Source organism: Patagioenas fasciata, chromosome 5 (assembly GCF_037038585.1).
Source record: "Patagioenas fasciata isolate bPatFas1 chromosome 5, bPatFas1.hap1, whole genome shotgun sequence".
NCBI classification, from domain to species: Eukaryota; Metazoa; Chordata; class Aves; order Columbiformes; family Columbidae; genus Patagioenas; species Patagioenas fasciata.
The window spans coordinates 30438060-30459017 of record NC_092524.1 but is presented as its reverse complement, the minus strand read 5'-3'; the positions used below and the strand labels follow the sequence as shown (position 1 = coordinate 30459017).

At 43.5% G+C, this 20958-nt stretch overlaps 1 protein-coding gene across 4 annotated transcripts in view; it reads left to right on the top strand.

The window, feature by feature from the left end:
• The window catches only part of RPAP1 (RNA polymerase II associated protein 1), a 43246-nt gene extending 36414 nt beyond the window's left edge, over window positions 1-6832 (top strand). For all 4 annotated transcript variants that reach the window (XM_071809186.1, XM_065839395.2, XM_071809187.1 and 1 more), the window contains exons 22-25: window positions 101-905; window positions 3233-3409; window positions 4021-4077; window positions 4855-6832. In XM_071809186.1, the coding sequence (XP_071665287.1) occupies window positions 101-905; window positions 3233-3409; window positions 4021-4077; window positions 4855-5010 (1195 nt within the window). In that variant the 3' untranslated portion in view covers window positions 5011-6832. The remainder of the gene's footprint in view (window positions 1-100; window positions 906-3232; window positions 3410-4020; window positions 4078-4854) is intronic.
• Window positions 6833-20958: the final 14126 nt, after the last annotated feature.

The following is a 20958-nucleotide window of genomic DNA, read 5'->3' as shown; positions in this document are numbered from 1 at the left end:
AGATTAATTTCTGTGGTGTTATGTTTGTTTGATGTATTGTAGTAGTGTTTTGGTTTGATTTTTTTTGTCTCTTAAACTGATGTTTGTCTTTACCTTACAGTGAAGGGAAAGCTGGAGGGCCAGAAGCAGCTGACTTCTCTGATATCCTGCATCTGGGTACCAGTGCCAAACTGGCACGGCCTGGCTCTGCGGCAGCATTTTTTCCAAAGGCTACTCGTGGTGCCCTGCTGAGACAATCGTACCAAAATCTGCCTTTCATCCGCTCCTGCTACCTTTCTCATTTTGTCCACTTGCAGCCTACCCTTACACGTTCCAAAGCATCCTACCAAGGACGGAATTACCTCATCCAGTCCATGTTGCTTCCTGAGGTCAAAGGGCCCATCCTGCCTTCAGACTGGCCATTCTTTCCGCTTATCAGCCTCTACAACAAAGTGACTAATGCAGAGACACGTGGGGCTGTACTGAACTCTCTCCCACTTGATCTTGTCAACACTGTGACCTGGAACCTGCAGTGGGTCTTGTTACTGGAAACCTGGCGCGCTAAAACCCTTCAGAGCATCCCTACTGCTGCCAAACTCGCACGGCTCATGTGTGTCTTCCTCACAGGTGGTGACCTCTTTCTAGAAGCACCAATCCACCACTACACAGCTGCCCTTCTCTCTGTGTATTGCCAACCCAAGACATTGGACTCCCTGAACTTGGATGCTCCTCTCCCTGGTTTGGCATCCTTCCACGATCTCTATATAAGTCTCCTGGTGCAGTTTGAAGGTGTCTCCTTTGGAGATCCACTCTTTGGAGTCTTTGTTCTTCTACCTCTACAGAAGCGTTTCAGTGTTCATCTGCGTCTCGCTGTTTTTGGGGAGCACACGAGTATCCTGCGGGCACTGGGAGTGCCGCTCCAGCAGGTAATCCTGGTTTATGGCACTTGCCTGTCACTGCATATTTCTCGGTTACTCGGCTCTGGCTTGTGCTTCTCCAACCTTGATTTGGGCATCCTCCCAGCACTTCCCTTTCTCCTGAGGGATAGTCTCTGGAGAACAGAGTCCAGCCCCTGTAGGTGCAGGCCCTTGTCACATAATCATTTTCAGAAACCTGTTGAACTTTGTTTTGAGAGCAGATAGTGTGTATTTGTGGAGGGCAGGAGCTGTGAAATTGTTCAGTCTTCAGTGGAAACTGTCCCACACCCTGCTTGGTCTAATCATTGGAAACCATCTTCTAATTTATGGCCTATATGTATAAAGGGCTAGTGTGCACCTCATGTTCTGCCAGCAATTGCCTTTCCCTTAAATAAGTCTTTTTTCACCTTGGTGAGAACCTTTTGCTTGCTCACTGCATGTTGTAAACCAGTCATTTTCCCTGTCAACCATGTTTCCACATTTAGTTATAATGGAATCATACTTTGTTGAGTAACTTGGCAAGAAACTTTGATCTGTCAAGTGCAGGACTGCATTTCTTTTGAATGAGCAGTGCACAAGAGATGGATTTTAGATGGCTTTAAGTTCTGTGTCAGTTGACAGACAATACCTGATCTATCCTGAAGTTTGCTAATGCAAAGATAGCCTTTCATTATTTTTTTTTTTTTTCCAAACAACTGTGAACCGGCAGTTTACCATTGTGTGGTTGCAGTACTTTTGCTCTAGTTGTAGTAGCTCTGTGGCCAGTTTTTCTATATCATTATGGCCAGATGAGCCTTTGTTTCCTAAGCCAGGTAAGCCAAGATATTCTGACCTGTTCATTATGGTAAGCTCTCTGCTCTCTTGATGTTCCCAGTAGCCCTTCCCTGTCTATTTCAGTTCCACAAATAGATGTAGGAACAGAGCTGAAAACCATATTGCAGTTGATAGCCGTAATTCTATGTCACATGCTTTATCTTGTCTTGATCCCTCAACACCAGATCCCTCAGTACCATTGGAGTTGTGGCACACATTACAGTGAGAGCATTTCAAAGCAGATTGTTTTTCTTGTGCTTAGGAATTTTATAAATGCCAAGTACTTTGAACAATGTTCTCAGTGCAGTGTTGGTTGAAAACAAACCATGTGTTGGAAAAATTGAGCAAAGCCACTTGAGGAGGTGTTGTTTTTCTGCATTTTTTCCCTTTTTGTCTTGAGTTAAAAATGCCCTAGTGGGCAGTAGGAGTACCCTAGCGGGCAGACTGCTTTCTGAATTGCATAAAATCAATGATTGTCTTTAATTGTGCAAAGAAGATGCTTCAAAGTGAAATATGTAATTTTAGCCTAGAGAACTTACCTCAAAATTGAGAAGAATAAAAATTGGACTTCTGGAGAGGGGAAAAGCAAACAAAACCAAGTTGTTACTAAAAGCTTTTCTAACCTGTTTTTCGAAGCCAAACAGTGAAGTCAAAAAATGATGGAAACTTCACTTAACAGCAACATTAATTCTGGCACATATAACTGCTTTCCTTTTCTGGCTAAACACATAGATCAGTGTGAACCTCTCTGGTACATGAGCAGGATATGGTGCTGTTGAAAGTACTCTGTCTCCTCACTTTGAAACTGCTCTTCCTACCTGTGCCAAAAAGCATCTGCAGTGATTTCACCAGTAAAATATCTCTCCATAAAGCTGAGGAGGTCTTGAGGATGCTTTGTCAAAGGCGTGTCACATTAGTCAGTGTGGGCTGTAACAACTCTGCTCAAAATAGGGGTCATGCCATCGAGGTACATCATGCTCCTGGAGAGTGTCCAGGGGAAGGCTACAAAGTTGGTGAAGGGTTTGGAGAGGAAGCTGTATGAGGAGTGGCTGAAGTCACTTGGTTTGTTCAGCCTGGAGGAGACTGAGAGGAGACCTCATCATGTCTGCAGCTTCCTTACAAGGGGAGGAGGAGGGGCAGGTGCTGAACTCTTCTCTTTAGTGACCAGTGACAGAACCTGAGGGAATGGCAGGAAGATGTGCCAGGGGAGGTTCAGGTTGGACATTAGGAAAAGGTTCTTCACTCAGAGCAGTCACAGCCCCAAGCCTGACAATGTTCAAGAAGAGACTGGACAACACACTCAGACACATGGTGTGAACTGTGGGGTTGTCATGTGCAGGGACAGAAGTTGGACTTGATGATTCTTGTGGGTCCCTTCCAACTCAGGACATTCTATGATTCTATGTTATATGGGAGTGCACACAGAAACAGCTGGGGAAGGACACCACAGAGTAATGAACTTTCCCTCACTACTTAAACCCTGACAAAAATTGTAATGTTGCCTCTGGGTGGGTTTGTTGCAGTTTCCTGTGCCTCTTGAGCGATACACTTCCCCTCCCGAGGATAACTTGAACCTCCTGCGACTCTACTTCCGAACGCTGGTAACTGGTGCACTGCGCCACACCTGGTGCCCTGTTCTTTATGTGGTGGCTGTGGCTCATGTGAACAGCTTTATTTTCTCCCAAGACAGCACGATGCAGGTAGGTAATGGATAGCAGAGCCTCACGACTGGAAGCTTTGGGTTCTGCACCTGCTCTTCCCAAGGGTCCATTGTGGCTTGTGGTGGTGAATCACTGACCCTGGACAGCAGCTTTTGTTCATGATACCCTAAAACACTTGCATTAGTGGTAGCCAGTCCTACATAAGCCTTTGAAGCCAGAAACTATGTGGGCTATGGTGGGGAAAGAATGAAGCAGAGAGGATGAGGGAGGTGATCAAGCAGAGAGAGCTTGTAATAGGTTTAGCCTTTGCCTGGAGCAATCTTAATGTGCAAAGTGATCTTTCACCTTGCTTGAATAACCAAGCAGAAGTCCTCCATGGTCTTGGGTCCTCTAGCAGTGTTTACTTGTGCTAACACTTCACCTCTGACCTACAACTGCACCTGAAAGTTGGAAAGTCAGCAGAGTTTCAGGTCAGGAGAAGGACAAGAGAGGCAGTATCCAAGTGATAGCCATCTCAAGCCCTTTCTGATAGAACAACCTGCTCTTTGGAGCATCATCATAATGAGCAAAACATCCTCCTGGAGTGCTGTGTGCACATCAGCAAAGGTAGCGTCATGCCATATTAAGCAAAGTGTGTGTTTTGTTCCCAGGAGACTGATGCTGCTCGGAAAAGCATGCTGCGGAAGACGTGGCTGTTGGTGGATGAGGTAGGATCTGTGAAGTTCAGTCTGTGCCACTGGGACTTGCATTTTTAGACATGGTACTCCTGCAGATTTACCTTTGGCTTTTGAAATTTGTGTTTTAACTACCTTGCTTATTTGAGAATACAAGGAAATTAGCAGCAGGATTTTGATCTGGAATGGCTATAAATACTGTTATCCAGTTCTTGTAGTAATTGAACTGAAAGCACTGAGCCCATTGGAACCTAAATGAATCTTCTGTACTGTATTTCTGTACCTCTTGCCCAAGCAACATTATATCTGGATAGTGAGAGGTCCTAGAGGGTTGATTCTAAGACAACTATGAATAAGTGGTCAGCAGTGATCTCCCTTGACCCTTGGTTGGATGCTTCCCCCAAAAAGAACAAAACAAATGTAAAGTTTCTCTTTTTCTCGGGGAGCTTGTCAAAGTCTATCAGTTTTTTGACAGAGCTGGGTCATTTTGGCTTTTATGTTTAGCCTCCAGGCTAAATTTTTAGATCCCACTCAAAACCCTGTTTGGGTGTCTGGCAAGAGGGCATTGTGAGGGGTTGTGAAGGAAACAGTAGAGTTGTATTCAGGAGAGGAAAGCTCATGCAAATCAAAAGTGAATTTTCCTGGCAGAAACTCACATTTTGTAGCTCTTCTATTGAAGATGATGCAATCAAATATGCAGGGTGTGATGGAATTGTGCTATCTGGCACGTCACTGTGTTGTGTTGGAAACAGGGTGGAAAAGATTAGATTATTTTCAGACATGCTTAATGGCTGCTGTTTGTTTCTTCAGACCTTGAAAAAGCACCTACTCTACTACAGGCTGCTGAATCCAGAGACCCCTTTGGGGTTTGACCTCTATGAGCAGCTCCCTCCCATGCGACTGAAGTACCTGCAGACGGTGACACAGAAAGAAAATAAGGAGAATGCACCAGCACTAGTCTCATAGTGAAACACTTGTGCAAGAAAACAGCCAGGAGGAAGAGTGGAAGAGCTTAGTTTATGCTTCAATGATGAAATGATGTGCTCTTCAGACAGTTTCAGTGTCTTGCCTGGAAACTCTTGGCATCTTTGCAAAGTGAAGAACTAGTGGAATGCTCCTAGCACTGCAGAACAAAACACATCATCTCAAGATGTGGCAATGTGTGTGTGGTGTCTGTGATGAATGCTGGAGCATTTTCCTTAATTCTCTTTCAGGTGGTTCTGCTTATCCACAGAGAAGGTGAGAAATGTGTCTGAGAGGCGCTGGACTGTTGAATAAACTGAAGGAAGTGGAAAAGCTATTTTGTTCTGTTAGGCTGGAGACTGTGGTTCTGCCTTCCCCAGATCTTTCCCTTGCTTTTTTTGTACCTTGAGTTTTGAATGATCCTTTCCCCACACTATCCCCTGTAAATAAAATGACAATACAGCAGGGAAGAAGCTGATCATGAGAGCTTTTCTTTTAAAAAAAACCATTTATACGAGCAGTTTCTCCAGGGCAGTGTTCTCTGCACACAGTTAGTCACACTGATGTACTATGTCAGACCTCTAAGAAATCGTAGTTCCTAGTGTAGTGGTGCAAATACTGGGTGGCTGTCTTTTGGATAGTCTCTAAACTTCTCTCTTTTCTCCCTTAATTCGGTTGCGTGTATAACAAGAACAAAAATAATTTCTTTGCAGGGCAGGGTGCTTGGCAGTAACCACTCCCCATTAGAGAAAAAAAAGTATCTGCTTGTTTAACTAGAATATGTATCGGTTGCCCTCTGAGAAGAGGGCAATGTAATTTAAAATTTAAAGTGGAGTTCGTAAGCTTAAACCTAATTTTAAATATGCACAATTTTATCCCATTTCTATATCCAAATTCTGTATTGCAGCCTCAGACACAAGAGCTATAAATAGAGTGCCCTAAAAGGCTCATCAGAAGTGCCACGTCAAGTCCAGAATTTCCCCTAGGTGTGATCTCACTGAATGTCTTGTTTATATCCAATATTTTTTGTAGAACTACGGTCACTCTAGCAGGCTTTTGTTTGGAGAACTTACTTTCACGAACAAAACTTGTTAAAGTTATTTATTTTGTTTTGTTCTTACGAATAAATTCTTCTGGAAGGTGCAGGGTGATGCCTGGCCTGAAGACCTAAACTTTACCCATCAAACAGGCCAAGCTAGATTCCCTCCAAAGAAACCATGCCTATAGTAACCTTGCTCCGGTGAATGTCCTGGTAAGAGTGTGAAACACTGTTAATAGGCCAGCTTGTAACTGTTGAAAGTGTTCCAGACAAGAAACAAATTCCAGCTAGCAACCTCATGGCTGTGGTGCTGTCTTCACATGGGCAGTTTTCTAAGTGTATCAGTCCCACTTCAGTTGCCAGAAAATAATACTGTTTCATCTTTTACCCTGTTATTTCAGATAGGACAAGGGCAAAACTGGTGTTTCATTTTAATATATTTTTTTTCATATTGCCCCTTCTGATCAATGGTGCATAAAGTAGCACACAGTGGTCAACATGTGTTTTTTGTTGTCAATTATTTTAAAAGTACTTGATGTGATTAAAGTTTAATCAAAGGCATTTAGGTTTCTATTCTGTCTAGATGGTGAGAGCCCAGCAGTTGTCTTTCAAGAGCAATGGATGGTAAACCTCAAGGGCTCCTAGCTGCCCATTCAAGAGCGACCATCATCAACGACTTTTTTGCTTTTCCTTTTCAGACCTCCAGTTAGAAAAACTCTTCCAGTCCTTTCTGTGATGCAAATTTTAGTTTTGTAATGTGTAAATAAATATTTTGATAGCTCTTCAGGTTTTGTGTTTGGTGGTTTGTTTTTTGTTTGTTTGTTTTTTAAAGTATGAGAATGCTCTCCTTTAAATCTTTCTTGAGTTTGGGTAGTTCTGTTCGCAATTTGTCAGTCTCTTGGGAGGAAATGCACTAAGCTTTGGAACTGTGTAAGAGCAATTCAAGCCAAAAGCTTCATCCTGCTCTGGTGGGTTGCTAACACAGGCTACCAAATGCTGGGTACGCTTGGGGAAGGTGCAGGGTGGGTGTTAGTGACTTGTCGTCTGCCACAGGTTGGAAGACAGTAAAAAAACTCCATGGATGGTGTTTGTAGATGATGAGAGATGAGAGGGATTTAATTTATTTCCTGAACTCTGAGAAGGAAAGGATCAGGCTTTTGCCTGATTCTCAAAAGCTTCTCAAGTTCCCAGATGTTTCTCAAGCCATCAGAGCATGCCCAGAAAATACCTACATCTTTAGACATGAAATTCTGCTGCAAGCATCAGCAGCAGTTCTCCAGGGCACCCTTGTATGCAGATAAGCTTTCAAAACTTTGGCTGTCACTTGAGATGGTACAGCAAGCCTAAGCTTGAATTTTTAAAGGCTTTGGGTAGCCTTGTACCAGATTGCCTTGCAGAACACTAGAGGGCATTGCTTTATCTAGTTTAAATACAAATATTCTTGTCTTCAGTGCAATTGGGACCTCAAAACAAAAAACAACCACTCCTTAAACCTGGCTTGAATTTTATGAATTTTTTTTTGGGGGGTGGGGAAGGGTGTGTGTGCATATGCATTTGGAGAAGTTGTGGAGAACTAAATAATGTTAATGTGATTGGTTGCTAAGAATCATTTGGTGATTTGCCAGCAGGAGCATTTTGGAAAAACCCTGGTAGAGTGAATGGAAGCTTAGAACTTAAACCGAATGAGGTTTACGTGAAACAGGACCAAAATGTGCCAGTTCTCTTAATCCAATTTAATCCTGATCAGAGTAAGTGAGGAGATGAAGAAAATGAAAACTGTCCCAAAAATTGATGTGACTTCTTAACTCCTTATCAAAAGCTTAAGATTTCTTTGAGAAGAAAATAATTCTGCTGAAATAAGACCCACAAATTCTTTTCTAGGGTACAAGGAGTTCCCACTCAGAACAGCTTATGTTGTCTGATAACTCTGATCAGGAGACAATCCAACAACAACCAAATAAAAAAATCCCCACAGATACTATCTTTCCATTCTTAAAAGTAAAAAAAGATTTATTCTGGTCCATAATAACTAGAAACTATGTGGTTTCATTCAAGCTACTGATGCCATCCCAGGTAGGAACAGTGGGAATCTGCATTGGGACAAATTCAGCTGGCACTGTGCTGCAAGACAGCAATAACGTGGTTTTAAGAACAAGTGGCTGATTGGACTGGAGATGAGTTGAAGTTAATCCTAGTATTGCTGTTGAGTTGGCAGGTAAGATTGTGGGGCTGTCACAGTTTTGCATCCCATAACTTTTAACAGCAGTAGCTGCATTTCAAAAGGGGAGAGAGTCTTCCTATCAGCTTGGAAGCATGTCCTCTATGTAGAAATGGAGTTCATTTGTAGTCCTTCAACTATGTGAGTCGTTTGAATTCCCTGGATCGAGGATTCCTTTGCCCACTCTGCTGAGCAGAGGCAGCTCGTAAAGAAGATGTGGGCAACTCAGAAGCTGGCTGTGCTACACACCAGGGTCGGACAAAACCTGACAGAAGAAACTAGAGTTGGGCAAGGAAGAAACCAAAATAGGACTGGAACCCCACTGTATGGGAACTTCTTAACAATAAAGTAAACGTGGAATATTACATGATTAAAGCACTTGCATTCCACTGTATTTACTGACTACTTCAGTCTGACAGTGGAATTTAACAATTCATTTCTAGACTAATGCACTCTGTCTGGCCACCTAATATCAGGCAAACCCTAAACACTTTTTGCTGATGAGGTCATGGACAGATAGAACAAGCCATAAGATGTGGGCATATAAATATATTACAAGTCAGACAAATGGGTTTCTTTTGGTGTCAGACAGAAAGTAGAGCAGAAAAGCATGTTAATCCTCACTTCTGCTACTTCCTAGTTCTGCAAAGTTCTCCTTGGAAAGCTCTTATCAACGAAGCTGCCTCCGGCTGATAGTCAAATCTGGGGGCAAAACATGTTTTCTTTCAGCTTATAGAAGCTCATATAAGCTCTCCATTCAAAAAGGTGGCCCTCTGATACCCTTGTAAAAAAACTTCAATTTACTGGCCTTTGCCCTAGTTTCTAGAAACTGTTTTTCCCCATGGTTTGAATGGAGAATGTGCCGTGAAGACATGCGCTCAGAAAGGCTGTTGTTTTGCATGATGAGAGGTATTTGTACACAGAGGGGTAATGACCACCGTCTGCTCCTCTCCCTCCCTTTTTCTGTGATAATCTTGAGTCTCAAAACAGCTGCTGCAAAAAAGCTGCATGTGGATTTCTGGCCAGCAGCAGCCCAAAGAGGAAGAGCCTCGAGAGACCACACTCAACATGACTGAAGTTGCATGGTGTGAAAGGACCAGGTGCTGCCAGTGGTGTGAGCCTCCAGCAAACCCTGAGCAATACCCGTGTGCAGGTTACTAACTGTAGTAACAAAGGATGTTTTAGACAGAGCAACACCTGACCTGTCTTTGCGTCTATTTTTTTATGTTCTGCTGGGGCATAACAAACAGATACTGGCAGACACCTGTGTCTCCAGAGATCAGCGCAATATCCTTTAGCCTGCCCCTGGGCAACTTTTTTGCAGTACTGTTGTCAGTTGAGCAACCAGCTCAAAAGTCCTGTCAGGGCAATGGATGGTTCCAGAAAACACTGTATATGGAAATCATAACAAAGTCTAAGGTTTACAAGGAAGGCCTGGGACATCTACCCTTCATGTCCCCCTGCCCCAATCTAATGTGGATGACAAACCAGACCTCAGACATCGATGCTTTTGAAGCAGCGGCTTGTCCCAGCCACAACAAAAAGGGGGCTTGCGTAACCTTGAAGTGCTACCATGTCAAAGCATGGCCATACATGTGACAGGAGTGTAATCTAAAATCTGAGGCTCGTGCACTAATTAATTGTTAGGCCAGAAGAAGTTTTCTGGAAGAGCCTGTGTGCTGGGAGCCTGCCCTGAAGGGTGGCAGCTGTGGGGCTGGGCAGGTAATGGGGGACACCTGGGCCCAGCCTCAGGAAGGGAGGGGCAGCATCAACCTTCAGAGAGCTTGTGGAGTGGCAGGCAGCATCATCCATGGGAAGAAAATACTGCATTTCAACCATTTTACCTGCTTTTCCAGAGTGCTGCATGGCTGGCAGGAGTTATTGAGGCTGCAGACCAGACTGATGGTACTAAAACATGTTTTTTGTGCTGGGGCTGGTGTGGTCCTGTTGGGCCTGGCTGAGGTCATTGCTCTGTTCTTGGGACCGTGCTAGCGGTTGCCTCGTGCTTCCCTCAAGGAAGGAGAGAGGGTTGTCCAGGTCCTCAGCGAGGCCTCACTTTGGGGTGGTTTGTGGGGACCTGGAGTGCACTGAGGGTGCTCCGGTAGGCTCCAGGTTCCTCTCACTGCTGGTGTGGAGGCAGAAGCCCAATTCTGGCAGTAGCTGAGGAGATGGAGGAACCAGAAAGCAGGCATTGGAGGTCTCACCGCAGCACAACCTCACTCCCCTACTGCGGTAGCTGGTCTGAGACTTTGGGAAGGGACTAAGGGGAGGATTGAGTGAGCTGATGAGTGTGGAGGGTGGCTCAGCTTTCAGGTGCTGTTGTTTCTGAGTCTCTTGAGGTGAGGTTTGTGGTTCCCTCTCTCTATACATTGTTCCCCTCCCTCACTACTCCCCTTACGTGCTTTTTTCTGTGTCCCCATTGCCCCTTACCAGGCTCTCCTTCCCTCCCTGTCTCTGTCTGCCTTTCTGTTTTGAATTTTCCCCTATCATAGTAACTTCTATTTCTTCTCTGTTGGGTTTTCTCACTCTTTGGCTGTTTGCAGAAGCAGTCAGTAATTTAATAGTTAAAACTGGAGAACTGAGATGCTGCCACTGACTTTGAGGTGGAAGCTCACATCTCTTAGGATGTTCATCTGAATGTCTGGGCAGATGTCCATAAATAACGTGCATGGCGTGGCCATTTGAAAACCTTAGAACAAAGAAGGCTGTAACTTTATTTCTAAGACTCAGATTGCCTGCTGCATAGGTGGTGTAAGCATGCCACACCATTTGGGTATGATCTGTCAGATATTTGATGACACTTTAGCAATTAATCTGTTGGATCTGTCTGCTGAAAGGAAGACTGATGCTTGTGTATCAAGTGACTTTGCTTCACTGTTATTGCTTCCACCATGGTAAGATTTTACCTCAAAAACTGAATGAGCATTTTTCCAAAACAATATTCCAGGCTACCTCAGTGACTTTTGTTAGCAGCTTCCATCACAATGCATGTTCATGGTATCTCTGAGCTCTTCAGAGCTGCAGGGAGTGCAAAGAGCTCTGAATTAACTTCAGGTCTCATGTTGCCAGTAGTGAATTGTAGTTTCGGAGGAGGGTTTGTTTGTGTCACACCATGACAATACAATGACAGCCATGCAAATGTGCCATGCAACTGTGAAGATATGTTGCTAGGATCCTTCACAAAAAAGCAGCTTGCTACTCCTGGCATCAATATTTCTTTCAATATACATTATCAAAAATAAATTTAGAATGATACAAAAGTTTCTGCTAAAGTATCATGTGTCTCTTGTTGCTGACATGAGTGTCAGCTCACTCACAAAATGTTAGTAGTGCTGCCGCCCAGAAGATGCCACAGATGGTGGCTCATTTTTGTTCCTCTTGGTGCTGTCTGCTGTAAGATTGATCAGGTTTGGATTCATGAAATTATTTAGGCAGTAGCTGCCATTGTTCCCCTCCTGTCTGTCCACTGTGAAAAGGAGTGGAAGGAAAGGGGATGTAAAGTATACTTTTTAGGGTGTTTCTCTCTCTCTTCTGTACTGTTTTATGAACACTTAAAATATTTATGGAGGAGAGTGTGGGCTTGCTGACCAAGTTTCTTTGCAATGAGCTCTTATCAGCAAGTTTTATATTTCATGACCATCTCTGAAGCTCAGATTTTGATGGTGGTGATGGAGCTTTTATTTTTTGTAACAGTACAATCTGCAAGTTAAAAATAGGATGTAGAACTTGGGTATTTGTATTCAACAGTGACGGTGAATAGCTTCTCCTGTTTATCACAAGTGAAGCAGTTTAATTCTCTGTGTGCACTGGTGTCATGAAGGCCCAGTACTGCACTGTTGGAAAAGCTAACAGGTGTGCCCATGTGCATTTGCAGACCTCATCTAGAATTAGTATGCAATTGTGAGTATTGTCTTGGAGACAATAAATTGTTTATCAATCTCCTTGTATGAGTCTCTTCTGCTACCAAGATACTCTTAACGTTAAGAAACTATTCTGTTTTGCAACCTTTCTCTTTGAACAAGCGGTCCTTGTGTACTGCTTTCTGTAGCTATTTATTCTGATCATTCCTATAGCTATCTGCAGATTGAAGAAGGAAGCAATAAGCGTATAGCCACCATGGAATTCTTGTCCTTGATTTGATCAGAAAATACAATTTTATAGTCATACTAAATGCTTGCCAGGAACATTTTCCAGAATGTAGTTTCTAGTCTAAACTAGAGAGAAAGTGTGATGCATCCCAGAAAGACCAATAGCCTGAGGTTATTGTAATCTCTTGTGATGTGGAAGATGCTAATTACTGGGCTAACAGCTGTTCTGATGTGAAAGGTGTTCCCAGTTTTCTGATGTTTCCACTTTGTTCTCACGCTACAGTGAACTTAAATGTGAAGATGTCAAAATTGTACCCAAAGGTGAATTCTTGCTTTCTGCTTCATCCTCAATGGACTACTTATAAAGAACTAATTAATTATAGGAACAAGGTTCTTAAAGTGTGATAAATGTAGTTTGTGGTTTAGTCCAGGCTTCTGGTAACCGCATATGGTTCCAACAAATTGTAATAAATCAGTAACTGGAAAATGCTCCCGCAGTCTCCTCACTTCATACTGTAAGCTAAACTTCACTGATGCCTTTCTGGCTTGACAACTTTGTTCCCGGTGTGAGAGGAACTGGATAAAGCAAATGTAAGAGTGTTACTGGTGTTGTGCTCTCTTGACTTCAGTGCATGAGGTTTTACCAGAATGGTGCATGTATCAGAAAAATCTGTTATGTGCTCTTATTCTGTAGGCTCATCAAAGAAACAGCCTTTACCATGGGAAACAACTTTTCTTGGATCCTTTTTCATAAGTTGTGTTTGGCTTTTGGTTAGGTAGTGAGACTGTTGAGGTAAATGGATAGTGAAGACCAGGAGAATGGTAACCTATGAAGCTTTCCTGGTGAAGAAAACTTGGATGTTCTGCTTTCAGAAGATGCAGATGAGAACACCTCTGAAATCACCTGCAGATTAGCTTTAATATTTTCCCTAGGGAATCTATTTTTAGGTTTTAATGGGAATGGAATCATGGCCTCCATGTAGTAATGCCAAAGGATCATGAGAGGTATGATAAGTGCTGTAAGTAACCAGAACTGAGTGTTCGATAATGAGCTCTTCTCCTCATCTAGCCGCAAACTAATAACACGATTTCCTTGACAGATGGTTGTGAATGGAGAGCTCAATTCAAAATCAGCCTTTGCTGTTAGAGAGGGACACCCTGACCCAGGCGTTCTTGTGTGTGTGCAGGCATGCTCATGTTAAGACACCATGTCTCTCAAAGCTTGTTATTTCTGGTAACAGATGTGGTTGTCCTCTTACATGTTTATCAGAGTAAAAAATCCACACTATTTTACTACATCTGTATTTCACATCTTCTGTAGCTCAAACTGTATGTGCATTCAGGATTTTATTGCTGCTTTATTCCTCTAAGAAATAATTATTGACTATGTTGGGAAACTAACTCCTTACTGAATAGCATAGTTGGTGCTTCTGTTGTTTGGTTTTGTCTGCGCTCGCATCCACTGCTGTGGATTTCCATACTGAATGAATCCCAAGGGGTTTTGGGACTGCTGGTGATGCTCTTTGTAATGAAGTTTTGAAAATGAGACATGCTGATGAGTCATCTGGGGTGGAAGCTGGAAGTTGTGCTTAGGTTTTTTTTCCTTTAATGCCTGTCAAAGAGCTCTATCCTCACCTTTTGGAAGTTTACTGGTTTGGACTACCTACAGCTTCACCTGCTGACCACTGATGTGTTCAGTGTCCATAATTCAGTCAATACTGAGTTGTCCTGGTTTTGTCCCTGCCTTTCTTTGAATATTGCCTGGTAGGTTCATTTAGTGGCAAAGACAAAAGCATTCTACTCTCCTGTGTTTGTAGTTTATCTGTTAGCACTCAAAATTTGAGAAGCTGATTTCCTAACTCCTCTAGTGTGGAAAGATTTGCATGAAACTTGAACCATGTCAAACACCATCGAAAATTTTCTTATCCATTGTACCTATGCATCTCCAAGTTCCTTTAGCAAATGCTGAGGTTCATAACTCCCTTGTAGGAGTGGCAGTGAGTGCAAATACAACAGGTGTTTCACCTTCTGCTGGGATAGGGAGGACTCTTTTAGTCATGTACTACAGCACACAGAAATGCCACATGCTATTTTAGCCTGGAGAGTAGAGTGCTGTATTTAGATGAATCTGTAAGATTGATTTAGGTAGTTACCTAAATTGGATTGTTTCCAGACCAGTGGGATTAACCACCCTCTTTTTGCAAAAAGCTTTATGAGATCTTTAATGATCACACAAGGTCAGGACCTGGTTTTATGTCTCATCTGAAAGATCATGAACTTATAACTACTGATCTGTCATTGTCTGATCTGACTATCTATTCTAGAGACTGCTTTATTTCAGAAGAGATTTGTGTAGCTAGGAGTGTAAATGCCATGGAAGCTTTTAGTCCTTACCATATTCCTTGCCTGAGGAGATTTCTAACAAGTTTTTGTCATGATGTATCATTTTGATTTGTTTTTCCCTTTCCACGGCAGGCTAAAGTGAGACTGTGAAGAGTATTTTCCAGTTTGTGTGTCTATCTTTTGCTGTTATGCACAGAACTGCTTACTGATCTAGGCCCGAAAATCGATTAATATCTGGGTTGTTCAGGAGGGTATCCAGTTCCCAGTGCTTTTTCTGGGTGAGCTTGTCTTTCTGTCTACGTGGCCACCTCTCTGAAAGGCACCTCATTCCCACTTACTGTAAAACTGCAGCTGTAGCAAATTGCATAAAGGCAGCAGGTGTGTGTGCCATGCCAGTCCTGCTTTAAGCATTTCACAGTTAATTGTGTTTTGCCTGTGCATGTGTACACATGCTAAAAAGCTTCTAAGAATCTTACAAGCAAAACTTTCTGGTACCCTAGCTCCACTCCAAAGAGGCATATACCAGGAAATTAGAGGACCTCTCCCTCCCAGCTATTCTTTGTGTATTATATATAATTTAGCAAGTGTTTATAGCAGAGGTAGAGAGTATGGGCATGGCTCACAACTTCATTGTTTCTATGGTGTGGTCATCTGACTTCTGACCTCTCACATGCATGTTCATATGTGGCCATACAATTTCCACATTGCCCTCGAAAGCACACTTGCTGTACTGCTGTTTGATAGCACAAAAGTGTGTATTCATGTGGTTCCTGTCAGGGGCCTGTTGGACCTGCAGCAAGGAAATGTGTCTCTGCAGTAAGATCTCCCTGATCTGGGTGTTCCTGCTTCAGCAGAGGGATTGGACTAGATGATCTTTTGAGGTCCCTTCCAATCCCTAACATTCTGTGACGCTGTGTGAGCCAGATGTTATCCGAGATGGAAGAAAATGGACAAAGGAAAATGTTATTCTATTTTGGGGTGCCCAAGCAATGAGCTGTGCCAAGCCCTTCCATCTGTTTACTATGAAGTTTTGTTTAGCCCAAAGAAGATGTTGCTGCACGTCATCTCTGCTTTTAGCAGCTTCATTTCAGCAGCAGCTGAAGACGTGAAATTGAAATCAGAAGGTCTTAATTTCTAAGAGAAATAAATTTGTTCAGAGACAAAAGGCTTTTCTCTCTCGAGTCACTGATATATTATTACCCTTGATTTGATTTGGAACCTATTTAGGATGCTGTAGTCATATGGCTGGCTGGCAGTCTGGGTAACCTCATCACTGATGTGCCCATGAATGGCAGACTGTGAGTTGGTCACAGCACGGTATTTGACTCATAGACTCTGAAGGTCAAATGAAACAGCCTTGTTTGAGGGATTTGGTTGGCACCAGCAGTGAAAAGGGATGCATGAGCTTGTAGTGAAATGTGGGAGCATATGAGTCCTTTCTGAAGAAGTGGGTGGAGGAGGAAGGCAAGTACAAAAAATGAAAATATCGCTGGTGGTATAATTTAGAGTTTTTGAATCACCTGGGGAAGGTAACTCAGCAAGGCCTGCTGGTCTAGAGGAAACGTCTTGTCTCAGAGCTCTGAGCTGGCACAGCAAACTTGAAAGGCCTTCATGCCTTTGTTGCATGGCACTCTGCTGTTCAGAATAGAATAGACTATTTCAGTTGGAAGGGACCTACAATGACCATCTAGTCCAACTGTCTGACCATTTCAGGACTGACCAAAAGCTAAAGCATGTTATTAAGGACATTGTCGAAATGCCTCTTAAACACTGACAGGCTTGTGGCATTGACCACCTCTCTAAGAAGGCTGTTCCCAGTGCCTGACCACCTTCTCAGAAAATAAATGAATCACACAATCACAGAATGTTAGAGATTGGAAGGGACCTCGAAAGATCATCTAGTCCAATTCCGCTGCCGGAGAAGGAACACCTATGTGAGGTTACACAGGAATGTGTCCAGGCAGGTTTTGAATGTCTCCAGAGTAGGAGACTCCACAACCTCCCTGGACAGCCTGTTCCAGCCCTCTGGCACCCTCACTGTGAAGAAGTTTCTTCTCATATTTAAGTGGAACCTCTTGTGTTCCAGTTTGAACCCATTGCCCCTTGTCTTATCATTGGTTGTCACTGAGAAGAGCCTGGCTCCATCCTCATGACACTCATCCTTTACGTATTAATGAACATTAATGTGGTTGCCCCTCAGTCTCCTCTTCTCCAAGCTAAAGAGCCCCAGCTCCCTCAGCCTTTCCTCATACGGGAGATGCTCAACTCCTTTGATCATCTTTGTTGCCCTGCGCTGGACTCTCTCCAGCAGTTCCCTGTCCTTCTTGAACTGAGGGGCCCAGAACTGGACACAATGTTCCAGATGTGGTCTCACCAGGGCAGTGTAGAGGGGCAGGAGAACCTCTCTTGACCTATTAACCACCCTGCTTCCAATACACTCCAGGATGACATTGGCCCTCTTGGCCATAAGGGCACAGTGCTGGCTCATGGTCATCCTGCTGTCTACCAGGACCCCCAGGTCCCTTTCCTCTACACTGCTCTCCAACTGGTTGTTCCCCAGCTTATACTGGAACCTGATGTCCAGTCTAAACCTTCTCTGGTGCAGCTCTGAACCATTCCTACATGTTCTGTCACTGGATACCAGAGGTCAGCGCTCAGCACCTCCCTCCCTGCTTCCCCTCCTCCGGAAACTGCAGAGAGCCATGAGGTGGCCCCTCAGCCTCCTGTTCTCCAAACCAGACAAACACAAAGTCCTCAGCTGCTCCTAACAGGCCATTCCTCCCAGCCAATTCACCATCTTTGTTACCCTCTGCTAGATACATTTGAGGACTCTCACATCCTCCTTAAATTGTGAGGCCTAGAACTGCACACAGTGCTTGAAGTGAGGCTGCACCAAGGCTGAATACAGCAGGATAATCACCTCTTCTGATCAGCTGTTTCTGCTGTGTTTGATGCACCTCAGGATGTGGTCTGCCCTCTGGGCTGCCAGGGCTCACTGCTGACTCCTATAGAGTGCTGCAGACCAGCCTCCCCAGATCCCTTTCTGCGGGGCTGCTTTCCAGCCACTCCTCTCCCCATTTATACTTGCGCCTGCTGGTACTCCTTCCTAGGTGCAGAATATGGCATTTGGACTTGTTGAATTTTATACCCTGAATCATAGCCCAATGCTCCAGTCTATCTGGATGCCTCTACGAGACATCTTGTCCCTCAGGAGAGTCAACAGCACCTCCCAGTTGGTATAATCATCAAACTTGTAATGGTGTGTATCAACTCAGGTTGTTGATAAATACTTTGAACAGAACTGGTCTTAGAATTCAATCCTGATGAACACCTTTAAAGCTGATGCCTCAAAATTCGATCATCAACCCTCTTTCCCTGCCCCATTTTTTTTTCCACCCCATCAGTACGTCTTAGAGCAGTCTATAAACGTTAATGTACTAAGCAGCCTGATGCCTGCTTGAACTGGCCTATTTCTCTTTTGTGTTTGGCAGATGGGAAAACACAGCACAGACTACTAAGGTAGTTGCACAAGGTGTCACTGGAAGTCTGTGACAAAGGGTCTTTCCTTCTTTTCCAGTCTTGTGACCATGACCAAGTCCCCTTCACTGCTTTTGTGGAGGGTCAGCCTCCACAGCCTTTGAATTTGCCACTGAGTATTTGGCTGGGAAGCCCAACCTCAACAGACATTCACCTTTAAAAATTTGTTCTTTATCCCATGCAATTTCAAACTTTAGTCCCTGATTGTGCACAGGGCTTGACTGCAGGAACCGCTCTTGCTGAGGCTTAAGGATGCTGATGAGGTGAATCTGTCACCATGACTGACTCCCAAATGACTGTTGCTGCAAGTATGCACATGTGCAGACCAACACAAATATTTTTAGGCTTCAAGAATGAGGTCTGGGGAATCCTGCTACCCATCAGACCTTCTCTAGTAGCATTTGTACCCATAGGTCTGTTTGAAACCAGTGTAACAGAACAGAAAGCAAATATATCAAGTCTCTGTGTATTTCATGGGAACTGATGGCTGACTAGAAGAGAAGTAGACATCTGTTAGCGCCTCTACTGGGAGAAGAGCTCGACTATTTCTGCCCATGTCTGCTCAATCTGGTAGGAGCCAGTTGGCCAGGTAACACATCTACTGGCAGGCCACTCAGCAGCTCTGTGGGTCCAGACTGGCCACGGAGCATCCTCCCTTTCTGGCATGCTGTAAAACGGAGAAAGGCATGGAAGCCTGAAACTGGTAAGTCAGGTGTAGGAGATGCAGATGAGAGTGTAGCTGGAGACAATACATGGGAAACTGAGCTTCCTCCATCTCACTGTTTATGGAACAAGATTTTTTTAGTTATTACTGTTTTCCACTGCAGTAACTGCTATATCTGTGGCATAAATATATCTTGGGAAAAATATGGTGCTAATTGATTGGCTGGCAGAAATGCAGAAAGAATCCCAAACACAGTGGAAGTGACGAAAAATGTATTTGGTGACGAAAAATGTATTTGTATTGGTATGCATGAAGGCACTATCATGTGGTCTGTGAGTGAGCAGGAGGGCTGCATATGTATGGAAATGGTAAATGGTAGCAATGAAGCTGAAGAGCAACATCCTGGGCAGAGATGAGTGTTACTGAAGGGCTTGTTCTGTTCAAGGTCTTGAGTAATGGTTTGGGAAATAGCAAATGGTCCATTAGTTCACTGATGCTGCTAATGTGGAAAGCATTGTCAGTACCAGATAAATACAAAGGCAACTACTAGTCTTGAAATCTGGACACAAGTCAATACAGCAAAATTCAAACAAGGGATATAATATGAAATGTGGCTTAACTGGAGAAATAAACCTGTACAAAGAGGTTGAGAGAGGTCAACTTGGGCTCCTTAGGAACAAAGTGCCAGTCGAAGTGGTTGGGTTTGGGTGGGCACAGGCAGCAGCCTCTTTCCAGGGATCAAGGTGGTGATAAGCTGTGTCACTTAATGTAACTTGGAGCTGACGTCCAAGTGACATCCTATGGCAAAACTCCCCTGAACAAGAGTCCACTCTGAATGAGTTAAGAGAGGTTCAAGGGCAGAGTGCAGTGTAATATTTGATATGTGATGGTGTGATCTTTTGCTTAGAGCTCAGAAAAGAGTCAGAGAGACTGAAGAAGTGGGAGGACCTGTTTAGAAAAGCTGAAAAGAACGAAGTAGGCTACTGCTAGACCTTACAAAAATAATTAAAATAAAATAAGATCAGCTTTATATTAGTCTGTAAACATAAGAGAGGCAAAAATAGTAAAGAGAGAATCTGTTTTGGGAGAAGTGTTCTTAGAAGAATTATGAGCATTAATGGGAGGAAAATGTGCACAGAAATAATCCCTATTTTTTGTTGCTTTCTTCTAGATAATGGACTTGTACAGAAAACGCCTAAGGCATCTACACTGCAGTGGTTAGAGATCTAGAAACTCTCTGCTTAGCTTGGGACTCAGAGGAAACCTGAAGACCCAATTTTTGCTTGGAGGCATTCTCCTCTTCTGCTTGAGAAAGTAAGTGAACGATGACTCCTCTTGATCTTCCACATTTGCACTTTGATTGTGTTGGTTTTCAGTCATTTTCTGACAGGAAATTTCCTCACCTTCAGCCTTCAGTGTGTATTTTGATGGTGTGTTCAGGTATGCATTTATTTTCCCAGAAAACCTCAGGCATTTCAAGCTACAGCAGAGGGACATGCTGTGGTACCAAACTGTGTGGCACTGTGAATCCTTTCTGAACTAAAGTACACATTTAATACCAATTTGTCTGACTGGGTCCTGGAGGCAATCTATAGACGTCAGAGGGTGTGCTGGTAAGTAACACCACTTCATCTCTTCAAAGACTCTTAGACAAATTTGGTTTTATAACAAGTTATTTTCTCTCGCTAGGAAGGGCAATGCTTTCTTTCCTTTCAAAAGTCCCAGAGCTATTGGTTGATTTTTGGCAATCTGTTTTACAGAGGTGATGTCACAGCACTTAGCATCTCTCATGTTTCTCTGCCCTCTGTAGTCTTCTCTGTGGAGCGCCAGGATAGAGGATAGTATCTTTGTGCCCCAAGAAACTTCCTTTTCTGTCAGTCTGTACTGCCTGCAGTTGTTTTTGTTACATGGAGTAATTGTGAACTCACTTACTGTCCCTGGGAGAGGGGGAGGGGCAGGAAGAAATCAATCTTCTATGTCATTAAAAGTACAGAAAAAAAAAAACCCAACCCAAAACAGATTCCCTTGCAGGTATCCATGGGCTTGATTTTTCTTCTAATGA